General features: G+C 44.8%; 1 protein-coding gene across 1 annotated transcript in view; it reads left to right on the plus strand.

Annotated features, from left to right (window-relative positions):
* Raver2 (ribonucleoprotein, PTB binding 2) overlaps window positions 1–20,837 on the plus strand; it is a 79,326-nt gene that overhangs the window by 34,798 nt on the left and 23,691 nt on the right. Inside the window, exons 4-5 of the mRNA XM_059254576.1 lie at window positions 1,125–1,316; window positions 16,097–16,223. Coding sequence (XP_059110559.1) covers window positions 1,125–1,316; window positions 16,097–16,223 — 319 coding nt within the window. The remainder of the gene's footprint in view (window positions 1–1,124; window positions 1,317–16,096; window positions 16,224–20,837) is intronic.

The raw sequence follows: 20,837 nt of genomic DNA on the forward strand, positions 1-20,837 counted from the left end.
CATCAGCAGAAAATGGACTGGAGACACTCTTGTAGTCAAGAGACCAAAGGGACTCCTGGCTTTGACAGCTCTGGTCCGAAGGTCTGGTTGGAATTATGGGAGGAATTGAGCTCTTAGAGGACTATTTGGAAGAGGTGGCTATTTTTCCTTTGCCCTCCACATTTGGAAAAAGCTTTATAAAAAAACAAACAAACAAAAAAACCACAATGTAGGACAGTTTAAAGGAGTAAAGATCTTGAAGAGGGAAATATGGAAAATTGGCCTGAGTATAATAAGAAAGTAAAAGTTAAACCTTTAAAATAAGAAAAAAATAATAGTATGAAGGACTAAACAGAAAACATTTACTTGTAATATTAGCATGAGATATAAAACCCACATAACGGGGTTGTGTGTCTGTGACTTCTCAAAGATGCCAGCTTGGTTTGGTCACATCTGTCGCCTTGGAGTGTAAGCGTATTTATTGAGATCATTCAGATGTATTTGAGTCTTGGAACTGTGTGGTGATGTATTCCTTCTCCCCTCCGCTCTCTGTGGACGCCTATAGAACCAGGACTTGATTGTCACCCTGTACATGCCTGCCAAATGGGCAGGAAAAATAAACCCACGGGTTGCAGCTCATTAGCCCGCCCTCGGAAGTGAAGGCTGTGTGCCGCAGGTGCTGGAGTATCAAGCTAGGTGTGCATTTTATAAACAAGATTTATTTGGGTATCCTTGACCAGATTTCTGGGATTTACTTAGTATGTTTGTGGCTCCTCCCACCCATCTTCTTTTGATAATACCATTTTACATTGATATGTAGTCAAATAATCAGTGTTTCACCATCCATGAATCTGGTGACTTGTTTTAATATAATTATTTAATTGTATTTTCCTATTAATTACTAATTGCGTGTTTATTTTTTCTAATGAGTAGGAGACTGGTGACTGTTAAATTAGAAAATGAAGAAGTTGGGTTGAAATTCCTGTCTTCAGGAAACCGCTGTGTCTAAGCAAGTTGGAGAAGAAATGTAATATTGTCATCAGTACAGGCTGAGGGACTGGCTGTTGGATTTGGAAATGATTAATGCAAACAGACGTTCATAAATCAGTTTCAGAGTCTCTTTGTAACGTGCTGTGTGGTATCAGCTTGCACAGGATGAAGGAGGTCACGGTGGTGGCTTTGCAGTGGTTGAATATAGCACTGCAGAGCATGCCGAAGAGGTGCAGCAGGTGGCGGATGGCATCACCGTCAAGGGGAGCCAAGTCCAGCTATCCTTCTGCGCCCCCGGAGCCCCGGGGCGAAGCACTCTTGCAGCCCTCATAGCGGCCCAGCGCGTGGTGAGTGCCTTGCTCTTGAGACGATCGCATACTCTCTTAACCTTCCAAGTCTGTCTACAGTCAGTGGTCATTCCCTGGGCTAGCGTTGTGTCCCTTACGCTGAACATTCATGTTTTTTAAATAAGAAGTGTATTTCTTAAAAAGCTGGCTGAATGGTGTCTGTAAAACTAAGACAGAAGTTAAGAGAGAGAGAGAGCAATAGATTTTATGAAAATATAGTCATCTTGAGTAGTGTGTGTGTGTGTGTATGTGTGTGTGTGTGTAAGTCCCGGGCTGATGTTGGGTTTCTCTTGATTACTCTCCACTTTATTGTAGGAAGGGTTCTCACTGAATCTAGAGCACACCCATTCCAGCTAGCCTGGCTAGCCAGCTTGTCCTGGGACTCCATGTCTGCTTCCCAAGTGCTGGGATTACTGGCCATCACACCTGCCCAGCTTTTACATGTGTTCTGGAGACCCAGCCTTCAGTCTTCTCCCCCAAAATGCTTTGTCTCCCACGCCATCTCTCCAGCCACTGTCTGGGGAAACTATTGAAGGAATTTCATTCATTCAGCAAGTAGTTGAGTTAGTATCTGCTATAAGTTTTGAGTGCCATGATTCTCTTTTCCAGAAGATGTCGTAATATAGGCCTCCACAGTGTGTGGTGCCCACAGTGTAGTGCCCACAATCTGAGCTGAGGGAGATGTCTATCTCTTTTCTGCTCACATGGCCCTGAACACTCACCTCTTTCCTGTGACTTTCTCTAGCCTGAGGGTCCCTTAGGTATGGACTATGCCTTCACAGTTTCCACCTCAGCACAGCACATATTTTGATGGTTTAGTGAAGGAAGGGATACTCTTTTGAAAGAATTGGGACAAACTTCGTGATGAAGATGACATTTGACTGTGACATTAAGAAATGGATGAGGTACTGACATGTGTTGATGGGGGTGGAGGATAGGACTGCCAAATAAATACAGATTTTGTGTGAGACATACTCCTATTAAAATTATTCGTTATCTGAACTCCAAGTTTCGCTGAACATCCTGTGCTCTTCAAGAAGTCTGGTGACCCCAAGGAGGCCGGCTGAGTAGTCAGTGTAGCCAGCTGAGCAGTAGTCTGAGCTGGATTAACTGTTTGGGGAGGGTTGGGTGTTCAGGTCGAACCGCCTGTGTAGAGAGGTGTGGCCAAGCGGTGGGTTGATGCTGAAGAGTATGGCATAGACATAGACTTAGATGGAGTTTAGCACCAGAGAAGTCATGGATAAATAAAAGAGGGAGTGACAGGTGACAGTCAAGCCATGGGAAAGTCAGCCCACGGTAGAACAGCAGAGGAGAAGAGGGCTGGGAGTGGGAGGCAGCTGTTAGTCCTCTCTCCGCTCCCACACCTTCCGTTACTCTGAGTTCACCTCGGACCCTGGATCCTTTCTTCTGTTTCCAGAGTTAGCATCCTTGGGTTCTTACTCTCCAAAGCTACTCCTTGAGCCGTCCCTTCACCGTCAGTTAGCTTCCTGCTGCTTAGCTCGTGTCTTTGCTGAGTTGACAGTTCTGAACCAGTCGAGTCACCGACTCCTCAAGCCAGGACCCTGTGTCGTCTTGGATGTGAAACGGACAGCTGGGTGGCTTGGGGCCCCTGCAAAGGAGTTGCATATGATTCTGCTGACCCCCACAAGTCTTCAACTTGTCCCTCATGTGGTGTTTCCTGCTTTCTCCTGAAGCTGTTTAAAACCTGTACTGGGGGGGGGGGGCGCACGCTTTTAATCCCAGCACTCGGGAGGCAGATGAGACGGATGTCTGTGAGTTGGAGGCCAGCCTGGCCTACAGAGCGAGTTCCAGGGCAGCCAAGGCTACACAGAGAGACCCTGTCTCAAAAAACAAAAAAACAACAAACAGGAAAAAAACCCAACCTGTACTTGTGTTTTGTGCAAGTCTTTGTCAGTCTGTCAGATGGTCACGGTTCCAGTCGTCCGTCTTCCCCTCACTGCCTGCTCCCTCCCTTCTCACTTGACGCCCAAGATGTACATGGTCAGAGATTTGAAGACTATCCTTCCCTGTTCACAGGAAGGACCAGCCTCTTCTTGGTCATGGTGGGCTCCTGACAGTGTCCCCAGCCGGGGGCTCTTGATCATTCCGTTTTCTACCTGGCTTTACTTGTCTCACACCTATCTTGTCTTTTTCGTAAGCAAAACCGTAGATGGCTGCCTTCACAACTACTGTTTCTTTAACTGGGTCCCTTGTCACCAATTCCTAACCTTCATCTCCTCTCTGCCTAATGCAGGATAGTGTCCATCTCCTCCTTCAAGCCAGTTGCTCTCATGGAGGGATTTCTCTGTGTGTATACGTGTTCATATGTGTCCGTGTGTGAGCATGCGTGTGGAGGTCAAAGGTTGGCAGCAGGCATCTTCCTCAATCCTCAGTCACTCTCCATCTTCTTTTTTGAGACAGCATCTCTCACTGAACCTTGCCCACTGAGCTAGAATGCTTGGCCAGCAAGCCCTGTGGTACCCCGTCTTCCTCCTTCCCAGCACTGGGGTCACAGGTGTATGCCATTGTGCCTAGCCTTTCTTGGTCTTCATACTTAGATGACAGGCACTTGACTGCCCAAACCATCTTGCCAGCCCCAACAGGGGTTTCTTAATATTCAGCTCTGTTAAGTACTCTAGCGTTGGGTTGTGAGATCTCTGCAACATGTAAACTTTCTTGTACCATGACCTGGCACACCGTCCTTTTTTTCCTGTTCTCTCTTGCCCCTGAGGGTTGGCATCAGTGGGTTCTGTATTCAGTTTTCTCGCTTTCTTCCTCTCATAGACTCCAGTTACTACTTACTAATGATAAGTTTCATGCATATGTTGGTGAATCAGTAAATCTATTTCCAGTGATTGAAAAGAATTGAGACAATGACCTACCGCCGTGTTAAATCAATAGCTGAGTTCCAGCATTTCTAAGGAAAATTGCTTTTCTCTTACACTTTTCAATGTTCTGTAATAATCAGATAGAGCATAAAACAAACTGAACCACAGACCCAGTTAGTCCTCACTGACCTCCTTCAGCAATACCCCAAATATGGCTGTCACCTCTCACCTGTGAGTGCAGGATAATGCCCTCCGTGGTCATTTGTCTTTTCCTTCTAATCCATGGGGCACAAGCATGATCCCTGCCTCCTTAGGCTGGATTATGCCACTCTCCCTTCTGTACTGAACGTATGTCTCAGTGTGACCTATGAGACCTTCATGAGCAGGTACCAGGAATAGTGAGAAGAAAGCTTCAGTTTTTTTAATCTTAAAAGTAAGTTGTTATGGATCGTGTTTTCTTGCTGCATATCTTTTACCATGTTTCTGAACTCTGAATGGAAAAAAAACAAGCAGGCACCAAAAAAATTTAAAGTATTTCTGTAACAATTGAGATAAACGTGTGACTTATACTCGAGCTGACGGATACAGTGTCTTATTTTGCTTACATGACCAAAAGCAAACTTGGGGGGAGGGAGGTTTCTCTGGCTTACTGCTTACCGTCCATCACTGAGGGAAATCAAGGCGGGAACTCAAGGCAGGAACCTGGAGGCAGGAACTGAAGTAGAAGGCATGAATATTACTGCTTACTGGCTTGCCCTTCATGGCTGGCTCAGCCCACTTCTTATACACACAGGAGGACCACCTGCCCAGAGGGCTGGGCTCTCCCAAATAAATCACTAATTAAGAAGATGCCCTGCAGACTTGCCCACAGGCCTATAAGATGGAGGTGTCTTCTTAATTGAGGTTCCTCTTCTCAGAAGGCTCCAGATTGTATCGAGCCGACAGAAAAACTAACACACAGATGGGAAGTGACACTAATAGATGTGTTTTATGGAAGCCATCCTTTTAATTAACATTTTTAATGTAAAAAGATTAATTGGTTTCATTATGACATTTTCTTACATGTGTCATTGTGTTTTGTTCATCTTCCACATCTGTTCATGTCCCCCCATCATGGGTCCTCCACATAGTCCCCGCCTCTGCTTTTCTTTCATTCATTCATGTGTGTTGAAATCTAGATTCTCCATATGGAAGAAGAATGCCATGTTTTTCTTTTCCCTTCTCCCCCTTCTCCCGCCCCCTTCAGTGCCTCCTCCCATGATCCCCTTCTCTGCTCATTTCACGTTTTTGCTATAACCCTAGTTGGTCACAGCCTTTTTCCAGGGGCATTGTTTAATTTGATTTAGTAATAATTTTATTTGACACGCCTTTGGGGATGTCCTCAGAAGTGGCAGGCACTTAATTTTTTAAAACACGATCACTACTTAGTTTTGGAATTAAGGCGACACTGACCTCACCATCATTAGATGGTTTCAGCATCTTCTCGCGCCCCTTCTCTCTCAAGATCACCTTGTGTGATGTAAGGCTGTCTGCTCTTCTCTGTGAAGCCAGGTGGACCACTCCCTGGACCTCTTCCAGAGGGGCCATTGATTAGCTCTGAGCTCCATCTGCGGGTGGTTTTGTTTCTTCCTCTTCTTCCAGAGATGGAGGTTTGTCCATCCATCTGTTTCCAGCATTTGAGACGTACAGAGTTATAAGTGCTTAGCTTTTGAAGATGTTACACTTTCCTCCTTTTCACTTTCCTCCTTTTCATTCTGGATAACTTGCATTTTCTGTTCTGTCTTCATGGCCTTCGGAAAGAGTATTTTTATTTTGTCCTTTCAAGGTACCAGCTTTTGTTTTGTTCACTGTTCCTGAATTTTCCTCTTTTGCTTATTTCTGCCTTTATCTTTATAATTTTCCTATTTCTGCTTAGCATTTACTTTCCCCCCTCTTTTTGTTGATAGTGGGGATGGTAAGATTATTTTTTTCCCTATCTTTATTGATGTCAATGCTTAACTCTTTTTTGTTTTGTTTTGTTTTTTGTTTTTTGTTTTTCGAGACAGGGTTTCTCTGCGTAGTTTTGGTGCCTGTCCTGGATCTCGCTCTGTAGACCAGGCTGGCCTCAAACTCACAGAGATCCATCTGGCTCTGCCTCCCGAGTGCTGGGATTAAAGGCATGTGCCACCACCCGCCCGGCTCCAATGCTTAACTCTTATTTTCTGGAATTTTTTTTTGTTTGTTCGCTTGTTTGTGTTTTGTGCTGGGAGCTGAACTCAGGGTCTTATATAATATGGTAGATAGGTACTCTGCCACTGAGGTACGTCCCAAGCCCCCAGTTTTGTTTTTGTTTTTCTCTTACTTTATGGTAAGTACATTTATAGGCTGGTATGATAGTGTAGTAAGCCCAGCATTGGGAAGGGTAAAGCAGGAGTTGCCTTGAGTGCAGGGCCACCCTGGGCTACATAGCGAATTCCAGACAAGCCAGAGCTGTATAAGACTATCTGAAAAAACATAATGAATAAATAATAAAGATAAGTGCGTTCACAGGTTTCCTTCCAACAGATACTTATATGTCACAAAGCTTGAGGTGTGGATGTTTTTTTTGTTTGTGGGTTTTTTTTTTTTTTAAATTAAAAAGATTATTTTACTTTATACATATGAAGGTTTTGCTCTCATGTATGTATGTGGCCTGTGAGCATGCCTGGTCCCCACAGAGGCCAGAAGAGGGAGTCAGATTCCCTGGAACTGGAGTTTCAGACAGTTGTCAGCTGCCATCTGGGTGGGAATCAAACCCCGATCCCCTGGGAGAGCAGCCGGTGCTCTTAACCACTGAGCCATCTCAGCCCCCTATTGGTTTGCTCTTTTTGGTTTGAGTACAAAGAGACTATTCAATTGTGACATTTTCATATGTATTTTCATTGTATTGTTCTTATTTGCCCCCATGAGCCCTCTTCCTTTATATTGGCTCTGCTTCCTTCCCCAAATAGTTACTATTCTGGGGTGTGTGTGTGTGTGTGTGTCTGTCTCCATGTGTATCCATATATCCCATCATCCTCTCTTGTTTCCTTCCCCACTCTTTAGAACTTCCTGCCTCTTATAGTCCCCTTTGACTTTCATGTCATATATATGTTTAATGTATACATACATATTTCAGTTACAATTCTGAGCGAGAAGAAATGTGTGATATTTATCTGAATCTGGCTTATTTCACTTAGCACAGTCGGCTGCAGTTCTGTTTTCCTGAAAATGTCATGATTTCATTCTTTATAACTTAGTGACATTGCATTATGTGTATGAACCTCATTCTCCTTGTCCATCCATTGTTGGGTATCTAGGTTTGTGTCATAGCTTAGCTATTGTGACTAGAAGAGCCAGCATGGATGTGCAGATATCTCTGTGGTGTGTTGACTTGGAGCCCTTCAGGCATACACCCAGGAGTGGTAGAGCTGGGGCGTACACTGCTTCTATTTTTAGGGTTTTGAGGAGCATCTGTATATACAGATGTCCAGTGTGGCTTCCTCAGTTCACCCCGCCCCCAGCAGTGACTAAGAACAGGTTCCCTTCTCATACATCCTCACCAGCAGTGGCAGAAGTCTCAAGTCAGTTTTAATTTACATGATGGCCAAAGATACTGAGCACTTAAAAGAATTCATTGGCCGTTTTTATTGTTTCCTTTGATAACTGTCTATTCAAATCAATTAGCCCATTTACTGATTGGACAGTTTGAGTGTTTGAAGGGGTGTGTGTGAAGTTTTTGTAGTTCTTTATAGATATCACTTGTTTAGTGGGGTGTTTAAAACATCTCCCTGTTCTGTAGAATGTCCCATTATGCTGCTGGTTATTTCCTTAGTCATGCAGAAGCTTTTGAACTCAGTTCTTTCCTGTAATTCCTTTCCAGAAACTTCTTCCCTCTGTCTATACTGTATCTTTTCTCTTTTCTCCTAACAGTTTCCAAGTTTCAGCTCTCACATTAAGGCTCCAAATCCATTTTGAGCTGGTTTTTGTGCTGAGAGATAAAGATAAGGACGTCACTTCATTCTATTGCATGTGGATATCCACTTTTCCCAGCACCGTTGGCTGTTTCTCCCTCCCTTGGTTTTGGTATCAGGATAATGCCAACTTCATAGGAGAGTTTGGCAGTGTTCTTTCTCATTCTGTTCTATGGGACAGTTTGAGGAGCACCTCTGTTAGCTGCCTTAGTGGACTTCAGCGGTCATTCAGTCCAGTCCTCAGCTTTTCTGTTAGGAAACCTTACATTACTACTGTTTTATTACTTGCTGTTTTATTATCTGTCTCTGTTGCTTATATTCTATTACATCCTCCTGACAGGTAGTAGATGTCTAGGAATTTATACATTTTCTTATATTTACCGGGTTCTTAAATGTAAAATTTAAAAATATTCCAAGGCAGTGGTGGTACACACCTTTAATCCCAGCTCTTAGGAGGCAGAGGTGGGTGAATCTCTGAGCTCCAGGCCAGCCTGGTCTACTGAACAAATTCCAGGACAGCCAGGGCAGACAGAAAAACCCTGTCTTGAAAAACAAAAGAAAAAAAAAATGCCTTAGTGATCCTCTGTATTCCATTGGATTCATTGTAATCTCCAAATATTTACCTTTAATTTTGTTAATTGGGCCTCTCATTTTCTTAGCTTGGTTTGGTGTTTGTCAATCATACTTACTTTTTCAAAGACTACTCTTCGCTATCTGTTGTTCCTGTAGCCTCTAATCAGTAAAATCCATTCATTCATTTCTGGTCATTCTTAGGATCTACTGCTTTGGGGTTTACCTTGTTCTGTTTTTTTCTAAGACATTGAGGTACATAATCCTATCATCTGACCGAGGCACAGAATCCTATCTAATGGATCCGCTATTTTCCAGTGTAAGGATTTCTAGCTGTAAATGTTTTTGGCTGTAACCCAACGATTCTGGGAAGTTATGTTCTTATTTTCATTTTTTTCTAGAAACTTCTAAATTTCCTTCCTGATTTTTTGGTCATTGACCAGGCTCTGTTCATTCAAGATGTCCAGGCTCCAAGGATTGGTGTAGCATTTGTGCTGCCTCTCACTATTGATTTCTAGCTTTATTTTACTACAATATGAAATCCAAGAAATTATTTCAGTTCGTTTGTATTTGGTAAAAGTGGCTTTGTGGCCCAGAAAGTGGTCCGTCTTAGAGAACACTTTTCATGGACTGCTGAGAAGAAAGCCACTTTAGCTGTTGAATTGACTGTTCTCTAGATCTGCTAAGCCCATTTGGTCTCTGGTATAGTTTAACTTCAGGGTTTCTCCCTTGGCTTTTCAGTTAGAATGACCTACCTAAAGATAAGAGGGGAGTTCTGAAATCCCACGCTGTTATTGCATTAGGTCCTATCTGATCTTTTATGAAACTGGGAGCCCCAGTGTAGGATGCATTATGTATTTGCATTTATCTGGATGAATTGTTGTTTTTATTAGTGTGTAGTGGCTGTCTTTATCTATTCTTATTTTGGTTTTCAGTCATTTTTTCAGGCATCACAGTAAGTCTGCTGGCTCATCTTCTACTTCATTTCTTCAGCTTTTGACTCAGTCTGTTGGTGTCTTTGCCAGGGAGGTGTGTTTCTTGGTGACAACAGCTAGTTGGATCTTGTTTTGCATCAGTCAGCTAAGCCACATGTCTTTATGATGAGTTGAGGCTATTTACATTCCAGGCTATTGTTGAGAGATGTAATTCCACTGGTTGGGTTATTCTTTTCTTTCTCCCTGTGAAATATGCTTTGCTAGTTGGCTTGTGCTGGGCATGAGGCATCTCTTCCTAACTCCGTTCGTCTCCTCTCGTGAAACTCATCCTCTCCTGAGCTCTCATGATTGAGACTTTGTTCCTCTTCTGTGTGTAGAAGTCCTTTAAAGACCTTCTGCAGGGCTAGCTGGATGGTCACAAACCACCTTAGTTTGTGCTTGGGTTGGACTGTCCTTATTTCTCTGTCGGTTTTTACAAGATGCCGTTCCTGGTTGTTGCAGTCTTGGTTGACAGTTCTGTATGTTCAGGGCATGAAATAGATCATTCCACACGTCCCTGCCAGCCTCCTGCTCTCCCCAGCTGTCATCTGGGGCTGTGCCTCATCCAGGAACTGTGGCAGTCTTGAGTTCAGGCTCCCTTATTTAGACTGTTCCCAGGCCCCCAGTGTAGCTCAGTTTTAAGCAGTAGCTCCACACTCAGGGTGGCACTTGGCTGGGGGAACCCCCTGAGCTGGGGGAACTCCCCTTTGTTCTTGTTTGAACGACAGGCAGCTGGAATTTGAGGCTTGGGGGCATCATGGGCCTGTCGGTGGGTAGGACTGCAGGATCTCTTCACTCGGGCCTCCTGTAGGCTGAGGTTTCTGTTTTGCCTCTGCCCATCAGGAGCCACAGGGCTGAAGCTGTACTGAGCTTGGCTTTCTTGCTTTCTGTTTGGCTTTTTCCTGTTTCTCGGCGCGCTCTGCTGCCCTGTCACCCCTGGACCTCGACACTCCTGTGCTCTTTCTCTTTGGAGCAGAGTCCTATTTCTTCCTCAGCACTCACACCGTCAGCTTCTAGCCTGCTCGGTTTCCGCAGATTCTCAAGTTATTTTTCTATTGGGGGTTTATAATTGTTTGATGGTTGGAAAACTTAATCTGTGTTGCTGATCTGAAGGTAAGGCAACGTTGTGTAGCTAGAGTTTTCCTGCCTGGCCCACAGTCAGGACAAATCTCTCTCACCCGCCAGTCCCACAGCCGCTCAGACCCGACCAAGTAAACACAGAGACTTATATTGGTTACAAACTGTATGGCCGTGGCAGGCTTCTTGCTAACTGTTCTTATAGCTTAAATTAATCCATTTCCATAAATCTATACCTTGCCACGTGGCTCGTGGCTTACCAGCATCTTCACATGCCGTTTGTCATTGTGGGGGCTGGCAGTGTCTCTCTGACTCAGCCTTCCACTTCCCAGCTTTATTCTCCTCCTTGTCCCGCCTATACTTCCTCCTGCCTGACTACTGGCCAATCAGTGTTTTATTTACCAACCAATCCGAGCAACACATTTGCCATACAGAACATCCCACAGCAACGTTGTGAGCCTTGTGTCTTGTTGTGTGGCCGGATACTCTGAGTGTGCCATGTGTGTTGGAAGTGGCCTGTGCGCGTGCTTGAGGGTTATGAAGTCATGTGCACACACGAACACACAGGTATTGGAATATAGTTTGGTCTTCCTAACTACTGGATACCCCCTCTTCATCTCGGCTTTTTATCTTCTTCCTCTGCTGGTGTCTTAGAGCAGAGGGTTTTCTCTATGATGGTCAGTTTTTCTATTTCTACTTGTTCTGCAGCTGTTGCCCCAGACTTACCTGTGCATTCTTAGGTGGGTGTCTGTTGATAATCATTCTGATTGTTTTGTCAGTGTGTGTGTCTTCGAAAGGATTCCTTTCAGATGTTAGCTGGTTTACATTTGCTATCCCTTATCGCCACCTTTCTCTCTCTCTCTGTGTGTGTGTGTGTGTGTGTGTGTGTGTGTGTGTGTGTGTGATAACTACCAATTTAAAAAATCATATGAAAGTCCATGTCTTTTTATTAGTGCATTTTAAACACCTTTTAATGTATGTATTGCTTTTTGTTCAGTTGGCATTTTGGCAATCTGTTCCCTTACACTTTCTTTTAACCAAATGTTTTGCTTTTCTTTTTTTCATATTTCTAACTGTTGGAAAAATGTGAACTTGCCAGCTGTGCATCTTATCTTTGGATTAATTTGTTTTCTATTTTTTTGTTTGTCTTATTTTTCGAGACGGGGTCTCACTATGTAGCCCTGGCTTTCCTGAAACTCGTTATGTAGACCAGGTTGGCCTCAGACTCAGAGATCTACCTGCCTCTGTCTCCTGATTGCTGGGATTAAAGGCGTGTGCCACCACTGCCTGGCATTTTTTTCCCCACTTTTAAACATTGTGTGTGTATAGGTGTTTGCCTGATGTATGTCTGTACACCACATGCGTGCAGTGCTTGTGGAGGCCAGAAGAGGACATCGGGTCCCCTGGAAATAGTGAGTTAGAGTGAGCTGCCGTGTGGGTGCTAAGGCTTGAACCCAGGTCCTCTGGAAGAGCAGCCAGTGCTCTTAACCAATAGTCATCTCTCAGCCTCTTATCTTTTAAGAGTGAGCTCAGGCAGTGGGGGCGCAGGCACACACTTGTGCCACAGTGTGCAGAGGAGGTCGGAGGTCAACTGTTTCCAGTCTCTTCTCCTTCCACCTTGATTTGAGGCACCGTGCTGTGTATTCCAGGCTGGATGGCCTGTGCAGTCTGGCCAATTCTGTCTCTACCTCCCTTTTATGCTGGGCTTGCCTTACAGGCATGCATCTGCATTCAGCTTTTTATATGGGATCTGGGTTTGATCTCATGTCTTTAAGGGTTTGTGGCAAATGCTTTTACTGGGTGAGCCATCCTTGCAGGCTGTGGTTCCTGCTGGGGGGGGGGGTGTCCCTAACTCATCAACACTCTTTCCTCTCTTAGTACCCAGCTTCCCACTTAACTCATTCACTGCCATTCCGTTCGTTCCTTCCTACCCTACTTGCTGTGTAACTACATCCAGTTCTTCACTTTAGAGTTACCCTGAACATTAGCTGGGTCCTGGCCTGGCTGTTATAAAGCTATGATAGTTCACTCCACGTGTCACACAGCACTCACTAGTTTGCATTTACCGGCCTGTTTTCTCTCTGTGGAGTTTCCTCGTTGCAGAGTTTTGAATGAAGTGTTCCTGTGGTAAAAATCTTTTCAGAATGTGGGCAGTTGGGAACAGCTTTCTTCTTTCGCAGAAGGAAGCACAAGCCTGCCTGAATGTATACATCTATCTGCAGAGGTTTTGCCTTGACGTGTTGGAAATAGGAATTCCTTGTCCCTAGTCTGGTGTTTCTAGGAAGAGGCTGGTTGCAATGGGCTTCTCGCTCCTCGAGACGTATTCTCACTGGAAGCTTTTGATAGCCTTGTTTTCTTTTTAATTTTTTTTCCGGTTTTTTTGCTTTGGTGGTTATAAATTTTATGACAGCTCTGAGTGGGTGTGTGTTTTCTTCCGCCGCGTGTTTGGGATACCAGGTGGCTGACTGTTGTTCCTGTGCTCTTTAATTCCTCTTTAATAATGCACATTTCTCGGCTATTGTTTTCCAAAGATGCCTCTCGGCTTTTATTCTCCTACAGCAGCTCCTGTTGTGCAGGTTCTGGTCCCTGGCCTGTGTCCCTGTCACCATGCTGTCCCTGCTACCCTCACCTTGCTCTAATTCAACTTGTAGTTTCTGTTTCTTTAGCCTGGTCTTTTAGATGACCGGTTTGTTTTGAATCATGTTTGTCTTATGTTTAACTGCTGTTAAAGCACAGCGTACAGGCTGAGGAACGCTCGAAGCCCTATCTGTAGAACAGATGTATCCACGCCAGTGTGCGGACTTGCTTTGGAGAGTTCGGGTCTCATCCACGTGATGCACGTGGAGCGATGCTGTTCACAGTGAGCAGGGGCTGATATTCTCTTCACGTCTGTCTTCATGCCAGCACTCCCCGTGGACCTTTGTAACTGTCTTTGCTCATGTTACTAGTAAAAGACCCACCGCTCTTGAAGGCTACTTACGCTTCTTTGGGACAGCTGTCTTGTTGCTGGTTCTTAGTTTCCTGTCTGTTACCCCTGCCTTCTTTGTCACGGGCTGTCCAGCCTGTTGCCTTTGTTTGCGTGGCTCTGGTCTCCAGATAATGAATTTTTGTTTTCTTTGAATACATAGTTTCGGGGGAGGGGTGTCAGTTTCCTGAGTGCCACTGTTGATAGGATAGTGAAAGCCTTGCTGTACAGCTCAGTGGTAGAGTGGGGTATTGCTCAAAAGCCCTGGGATCAGCCCCCCATACAAACACATAGACACACACACACACACACACACACACACACACACACATATACACATACACACACATGCACACACATGCATGCACACACACATACACATACACACATAAACATACACAAACACATACATACACACATACACACACGTACACACATGCATGCACACACATATAAACACACACACACACACACACACACACACACACACACACACATCTACCATAAGAATTTGATAGGGAAAGGGATGCTGGGAAGACTACAGGGAAAGCCTGGTCTTTGTTAGGATTTGCGGGAGACAGGCAGGCAGAGCTCTGGTCCACTGTCCTCCCGGCCTTCCCTACCGCACTGGACATCACAGTGCCCCTCTCTGAGTCTCGCACCCAGGCCGTGTTTTCTAGGCCTCTCTTTCCTTTCCTCAGCTGTGGCACCTCCCTGTGGTTGTGGGTGCGAGGGGCTGAAGAGGAGATGGTCAGTGGCCAGTGTCCTGCCCTCCACAGCCTGCTCGCATACCACCTGCTGCTAAGTCTTCGGTTCTGCAGCATCCCTGGCCCGTCAGTCCTGCTCTTTCTCTGCACAGCCAGGAGAGCCCCGCCCCCTGAAGGAGTTGGAGGAAGCCGCACAGTCCACCTGCCACAGCCTCCCCGAATTCTCTTGTGGACCTCGGCTTTCTTGCTCTCTGCACATGTCTGCCTGCACACCACCTATCCCGACAGGGTTTCCTGCCAGCGCCATGTCTGTTTGAGTCCATATTTCTTCCCCTCCCAATTTTATAGGAACTGGGTTAGATGAGGGACCCAATTGTCCATGTCAATTCCCCCTTTCCTAGTGGTTCTATCTACCTACCTACTTATCTACCTACTTACCTATCTACCTACCCATCTACCTACCCACCTACCTATCTACCTACCTGTGTCCCTATCTATCTATCTCTATCTATCTATCTATCTATCTATCTATCTATCTATCTAGATGTAGATACAGATATAGATACACATTGTTCCTATACTGAAATCCACATATATTGGGCTTCTTTTTTGCATGTGTATGTGTGGTACTTGTGTATGTATGTAAATGGTTCACGTGTGTGAGGGTGCACATGCTCATGCATGTGGAGTCCTGAGGTTACTGTCAGATGTCATCCTTGATCACTCTCTACCTTACGTATTGAAGCATGGTCTCACACTTGAACTCAGAGCTCAGCCAGTCAGCTAGTCCGGCTAGCCAGGTTGCTCTGGGAACTCTCTCTCTCCTTCCCTTGTGCTGAGATTTTAGGCAGGCTGCATGCCCACCTGGCTTTTATTATTACATTCATTCATTCATTCATTCATTCATTGAAACACAGTCTGCTCGTATGCATGCCTTCGTGTATATTATAGAGGTCAGAGGGAGGACACTTCTGGTGAGCTAGTTCTGCCGCCATGTGGGTCTGAGGGACCAAACTCAGGTCGTCAGCTTGGCTGCAAGCGTCATTACTTGCTGAGCCATCTGTCTGGCTTTTTCTTGCAGGCTTCTCCAGTCCCCCTCACACTTCTATGGCAAGCACTTTTCCTACCGAGCATCTCCCCAACTGTCAGGATGCTTTTTAAAGCTAAACACTAATTCACATTTTTAGCTGGCTGTGCAGTTCGATTCATCTTTGTTTCGAACTAGAGGATTAAGTGAGTGAAGTAAACTTTCAGAATAAGAAAATTGTGTTTGAAAGTCAGCCTGCATTCTCCCACTTGGATCAACAGTCTAATAAGGCTTCCTGTAGCGTAGGAGTACTGGCACGGGGTCAGCAAGTTATCGCTTTGCTAGGCAATTAATATCTCCTTGCCATGGCTTGTTTGTGCTTTTTAATGAGACTTCATCTATTAAAGTGCTAGTTCATGCGAAGCCAGTTGGTGTTGACAGATGTTAGATGAAGACCTTGCATCACGTGTACAAAAGAACATGTAACATTGTCGTTGAGAGCTGTGGTAGAAATTACACAGTAAGTTCATGACATAAAGCGAATCATGTTTGTCAGAAAGTAAGTCTCAGGTTCCTTCCTAGGCAGGGGGAACACCTCTGGGCTCTTTGCACCTTTTCCCACTTAAGCTTCTTGTGATGTTTGTTTCCGTCCACGCTGAAGATGAACAGCAGTCAGAAGGGATTACTGCCAGAGCCAAATCCGGTACAGATTATGAAAAGTTTGAACAATCCTGCCATGTTACAAGTTCTTCTGCAGCCCCAGCTGTGCGGACGAGCAGTTAAACCAGGTAAGCGCCACACATCCTGCTTGAGCACAGATGTCGGCATGAAGTTACTCTGCTGCACTGTGTGTGGAATATAAGAAACGCATTACGGGTTAAGGTGCACTTAACGCTCGTTTTAAAGAGTTAGCTCTTTGCTAAGAACTGATAACGATCATTAATTGGTTATCTGAGATGGTACTATGTCTTGGCTCTTTTGTAGGGACAGTCTACTTTTGTGCTTCCGTTTTCTGTATCATTAGTAAATGTTAAATATTAAACCTTCTGTTCAGCTTCTTGTTGTTGTGAACTTCTAAACCTGGTAATAATGGCACACCACTCTGCTGTCGCCTGGATGAACCGAGAGCATGGAGCATTTCTTTGTAGTCACTTTAGTGGACTTATCTTGTGGAACATGCTGATTTGTTTCTTCTGTGTTCATCTTTCCTTGTTGTAAAGAACAACGTAGTTTCCCTTTGAGCCACATGACAAAAGCATCTTCCTCTAGTTATCCAGATCTGCATATTGTCACTGTACTTTGACTATCAAGCTATTTGGTGTTTGTTCTTCTGGTATTTCCTCTGAAACAAACAACTTTACATGCACAGGATTTCTGTGTTAGCATTAGGAGGAAATGCTGAAGTTTAGAATAAATATATTTAGCGTAAGTGCTCTCAGTGTGTTTTATTCCAGTTCAATACCAACTGGCCGGATGCCATCTCCCACACTAAGCCACGCTGACCCACAGATTAAGGGCATGGCCTCTGTGTGGCTGCCCCACTTAAGTCCCTGGCTACAAGTTAAAGGTTCTCTAGGCTACCTGAACTTCTGACCAACTAGCTATACAAATTTGGGAGTTGCCAGGACCCTTCAGTTTGGTAATCTTCTAGAATGTCTCGTAGAATTCAGGAAAGCACCATATTTACGATTATAATTTTACTAGAAAGGACCTAGCAGGAATAGGCAAATGAAAGATACTTAGTTCGAGGGTTCCTCCGTGCACCCAGCCATGACACTCTCCAGCATGTCATTGGTGTGGGTCTTTGTAAAAAATTTTGTTGTTGACAATTTCATATGTATATATAAAGTATTCTGATCGCTCTTTGCTTCCCATAATCTCCCTCCCATCCCTATCACCTACCCCCATCCCTATCACACACACACACACACACCATCCATACCAATCCTTTTCTCAAACTCATGACTTTGGGTTTTGTTTTATGACCCATTTAGTGTAGCCGGGCCATTGTAAGACATTGGATTGAGACTATCCATCGGAGCCTGGTGGGGTAACCAATGGGTACACAGCTAAAGCCTATGGAGCCCCTTCTTGAAATGATCAATAGCAAACAGTTAACCAGCCTCCTGAGCCGGTCTTCCATCCGTGCCTGACTGTTGGTGGCTGCTGCTTGTGCCGACCTCATGCAGGCATCTGTAGCTGCTGTGAGACTAGGATTGGAATGGCTGTGTCTTCCCCAGGAGGTGACATTTCACAGCCCTTTCTCTGTCTTCTGGCTCTCACATTCTTCCTGCTCCTTTCCCACAGTGTTCCCCGAGCCTTTCAGGGGATGGTACAAAAGTCTTGTTGAGGGCTGAGTTGTTCAGTCACTTACTCTCTTCACCTCGCGGGGCCCGAGTCTCTGCATTGCATTCACCACTGTTCACTAATTCCAGGTTTCGCTAACGAAGGCCAAGAGCAACATTTTTCTATGGATACAAACAAATACTTAGAGGGTAGCTTGACACTACATCAGTTTGCTAAAACACAGTCCTCAGTTCCCGTTCTAGGACTCATCATTTCCCTGGCCTTGGATTTTTGACCAGGTTTATAGACTCGGGCATGCATGCCCTCCCGTGGATCAAGTTCCAAACTCGGTCAGAGAACTGTTGGTTACCCCCATAACAGGAGTGTTGCTGTTGCACAAGCCATAGCTTGCCTGCCAGGTTGGCCTCGTAGCTCACAGACGCTACATCTGGGTCAGACTGTCGATTCCTTCTCTCCCCCAGCAGCCTACATGGTTCCTTTCAGAACTCTGAAAACCAGCAGCAGGGAGGAAGCTTCAGCTCAGTTCTAGCTTGGCTTTCTCTTTTATGTGATGCATCCAGGGTGTGTGGTGTATCTATAGATTGCTGTCCATTGTTAGGGTGAACACCATGACCAAAAGCAACTTGGGGAGGAAAGGGTTTACAGGTTCCTCTCAGAGTTCATCATTGAGGGGTGTCGGGCCAGGAACTCAAGCAGGAGCAGAGGCAGGGACCACGGAGGAGCGTCCTTACTGGTTTGCTCCTCACTGCCTTCTCAGCCCGCTTCTTCATACAACCCAGGACCATCTGCCAAGAGATGGCACCGCCCACACTGATGGGCCCTCCCACATCAGTCATTGATTAAGAAAACTCCCCACAGGCTTGCCCGCGGGACAGTCTAATGGGAGCCTTTTCTCAGCTGAGAGTCCCTCTCCCGGATGACTCCAGTTTGTGTCAAGTTGACAAACAACTCTAGCACAAGGAGGCGCCTTACTCTTGGCATGGGAAGTTCTGATTAATAGCTCACAGCTTCCGGGAGCAGCTCTTTCCAGCCATTCAGGGTCTTTTTAGGAATTGGAACTTTCATGGCAGTTACATTGTATGGAAACCTCCCCCCCCCCCATACACACCCACACAATGTATTCCATCTAGATTTTCTGGTTCGTCCTGAAACACACTGTTCACAGACATGACAGCCTCCTGTTGGTTGGTTACTGATTGGCACGGTGCAGTAGTCTTTTGCTCCTGTTAGCACAGCATTTCTCCTGATGCAGCTCAAGATTGCTCTGTTGTTTAAAGGCACATCCGGTGCCCTCGGGTCTTTTAGAGGAATGTTGTCCACACTTTCAGATTGTGGGCCTCTTTGATCATTTCTGCCCCAGTATTATTTCTGTCCCTTCATCCAACACTATATCTTTCCACTTCTCTATTTGGATTGGTTTGTGGTCATATAGGCATGTGGCTTTGTTTTGTTTTGCATTTTAGATTTTATTTTTTAATTAAAAAATAATTTTTATAGGGGATGAGTATGTGTACATAAATGCAGATCCCTACAGCTGGAATTACAGGCAGCTGTGAGCCACCTGACAGGGGTGCTGGGACTTGAACTCTGGTCCTCTGCCGTGTGCCCTCCATCACCATCTCTCCAGGCCCGGGAGTCTGCTTTTTTTAATGTTTAATGTTACGGTCTCTGTTTTAAGATGTTTTACTCTTTACACGGATTGAGACATTATTCCCGTGCCTGGCTTTGTCTTTGTGTGGGTTGGTTGGGGAAGAAGATTAAATCTCCACTTCAGTGCTCACAGGCCAGGCTAGAGGATGCATGCCAATTGCTCTTCCGTATTTTCTTGGTCAGTGCGTGGGTGCTGGGGAGCAAGCTCAAATATGCACTGCACTGCTGAACTGAACCCCCAGGCCTCATTAGCAGACCCGATGGACATTTATGTCCTTTCCAGACTGAGGTAAAATGGCAATGAGGATTTGTTTTTATTTCTATGTTTTTATTATTTGTTTTTATTTTACACCTATACTTATATGACCTTGGGTTGTAGATTTGAGCCATGAGGTACGTTTACTTTTAAGTTACAGACTCCAGTTTGCTCAGTACCCTTACTCGCATGTTATATATGGTTACTTTTTTAATTTGAGCCTTTCTATAGAATGGGTAGGTTAATGTTAACTTGGTGTGTTACTGTCCTTGTTTTTGGATACAGACTCACTACCTAACTGGGAATACAGGCATGACTTAGTATTGCATGTACATTATGAAAAGCTATTACCAGGACCTTTTCTGAATGTACTTTGTGATATAAATATATATATGTGTGTGTGTGTACATATATATATATTTGTGATAGATATATTGTGATATATATATACACATAATTAGATGAAATTAGCCATGTGTTTTCTATTTTATGGTTCTTTTTTTCTCTGTATATTATCTGTTCTGAAAATAACTTTTCTGAAATGTATGTGGTATTTGGACTCAGAACTAAGAGTCCAAATTTTTATTCCTTTATTCCTTGTATCTCTATGTACAATTTGTTTCTTTGGAGATGGGGTCTCACTGTGTATTTCTGGCTGGGCTGGAACTTCCTGGGTAGACAGGGCTGGCCTCAAACTCACAGAACTGCCCAACCCTGCCTCTGCGTGCTGGAATTCAAGTCATACATTACTATGCCCTGGTATGTGTGGTTATGTCGCATCTTTTTAGTTTTTATGATGTAAGACTTTCTGCACATGTATATTATCTTCTGTAAAGGATTTTTCATAAGATTTTTAAGGATGAGGATTGCATCTCTCCCCTTGCCCTACCTTCTGACAAAATTCTTCCAGACACCTGCTAAGAAGGCATTAAGGGGCTGGAGAAATGGCTCAGCGATAAGAGCTTTTTGCTGTTCTTGCTGAGAACCAGGGTTTGGTTCCCAACACCCATATGGGGGAAACTGTTCCAGGGAACCCAACTCTCTCCTGACCTCCTTGGGCATCAGGCACTGTATACGTATGTGCAGGCAAAACACTCACTCCTACACATGGGTAAAAGGTATTGAGCAACTACCAAGGCCTCAGTTAGTACTGTGCCGCCAGCACCAGCTGTGCTGAGTGCTAGAGATG

This window comes from Peromyscus eremicus, chromosome 2 (genome assembly GCF_949786415.1).
Source record: "Peromyscus eremicus chromosome 2, PerEre_H2_v1, whole genome shotgun sequence".
Taxonomy (NCBI): domain Eukaryota; kingdom Metazoa; phylum Chordata; class Mammalia; order Rodentia; family Cricetidae; genus Peromyscus; species Peromyscus eremicus.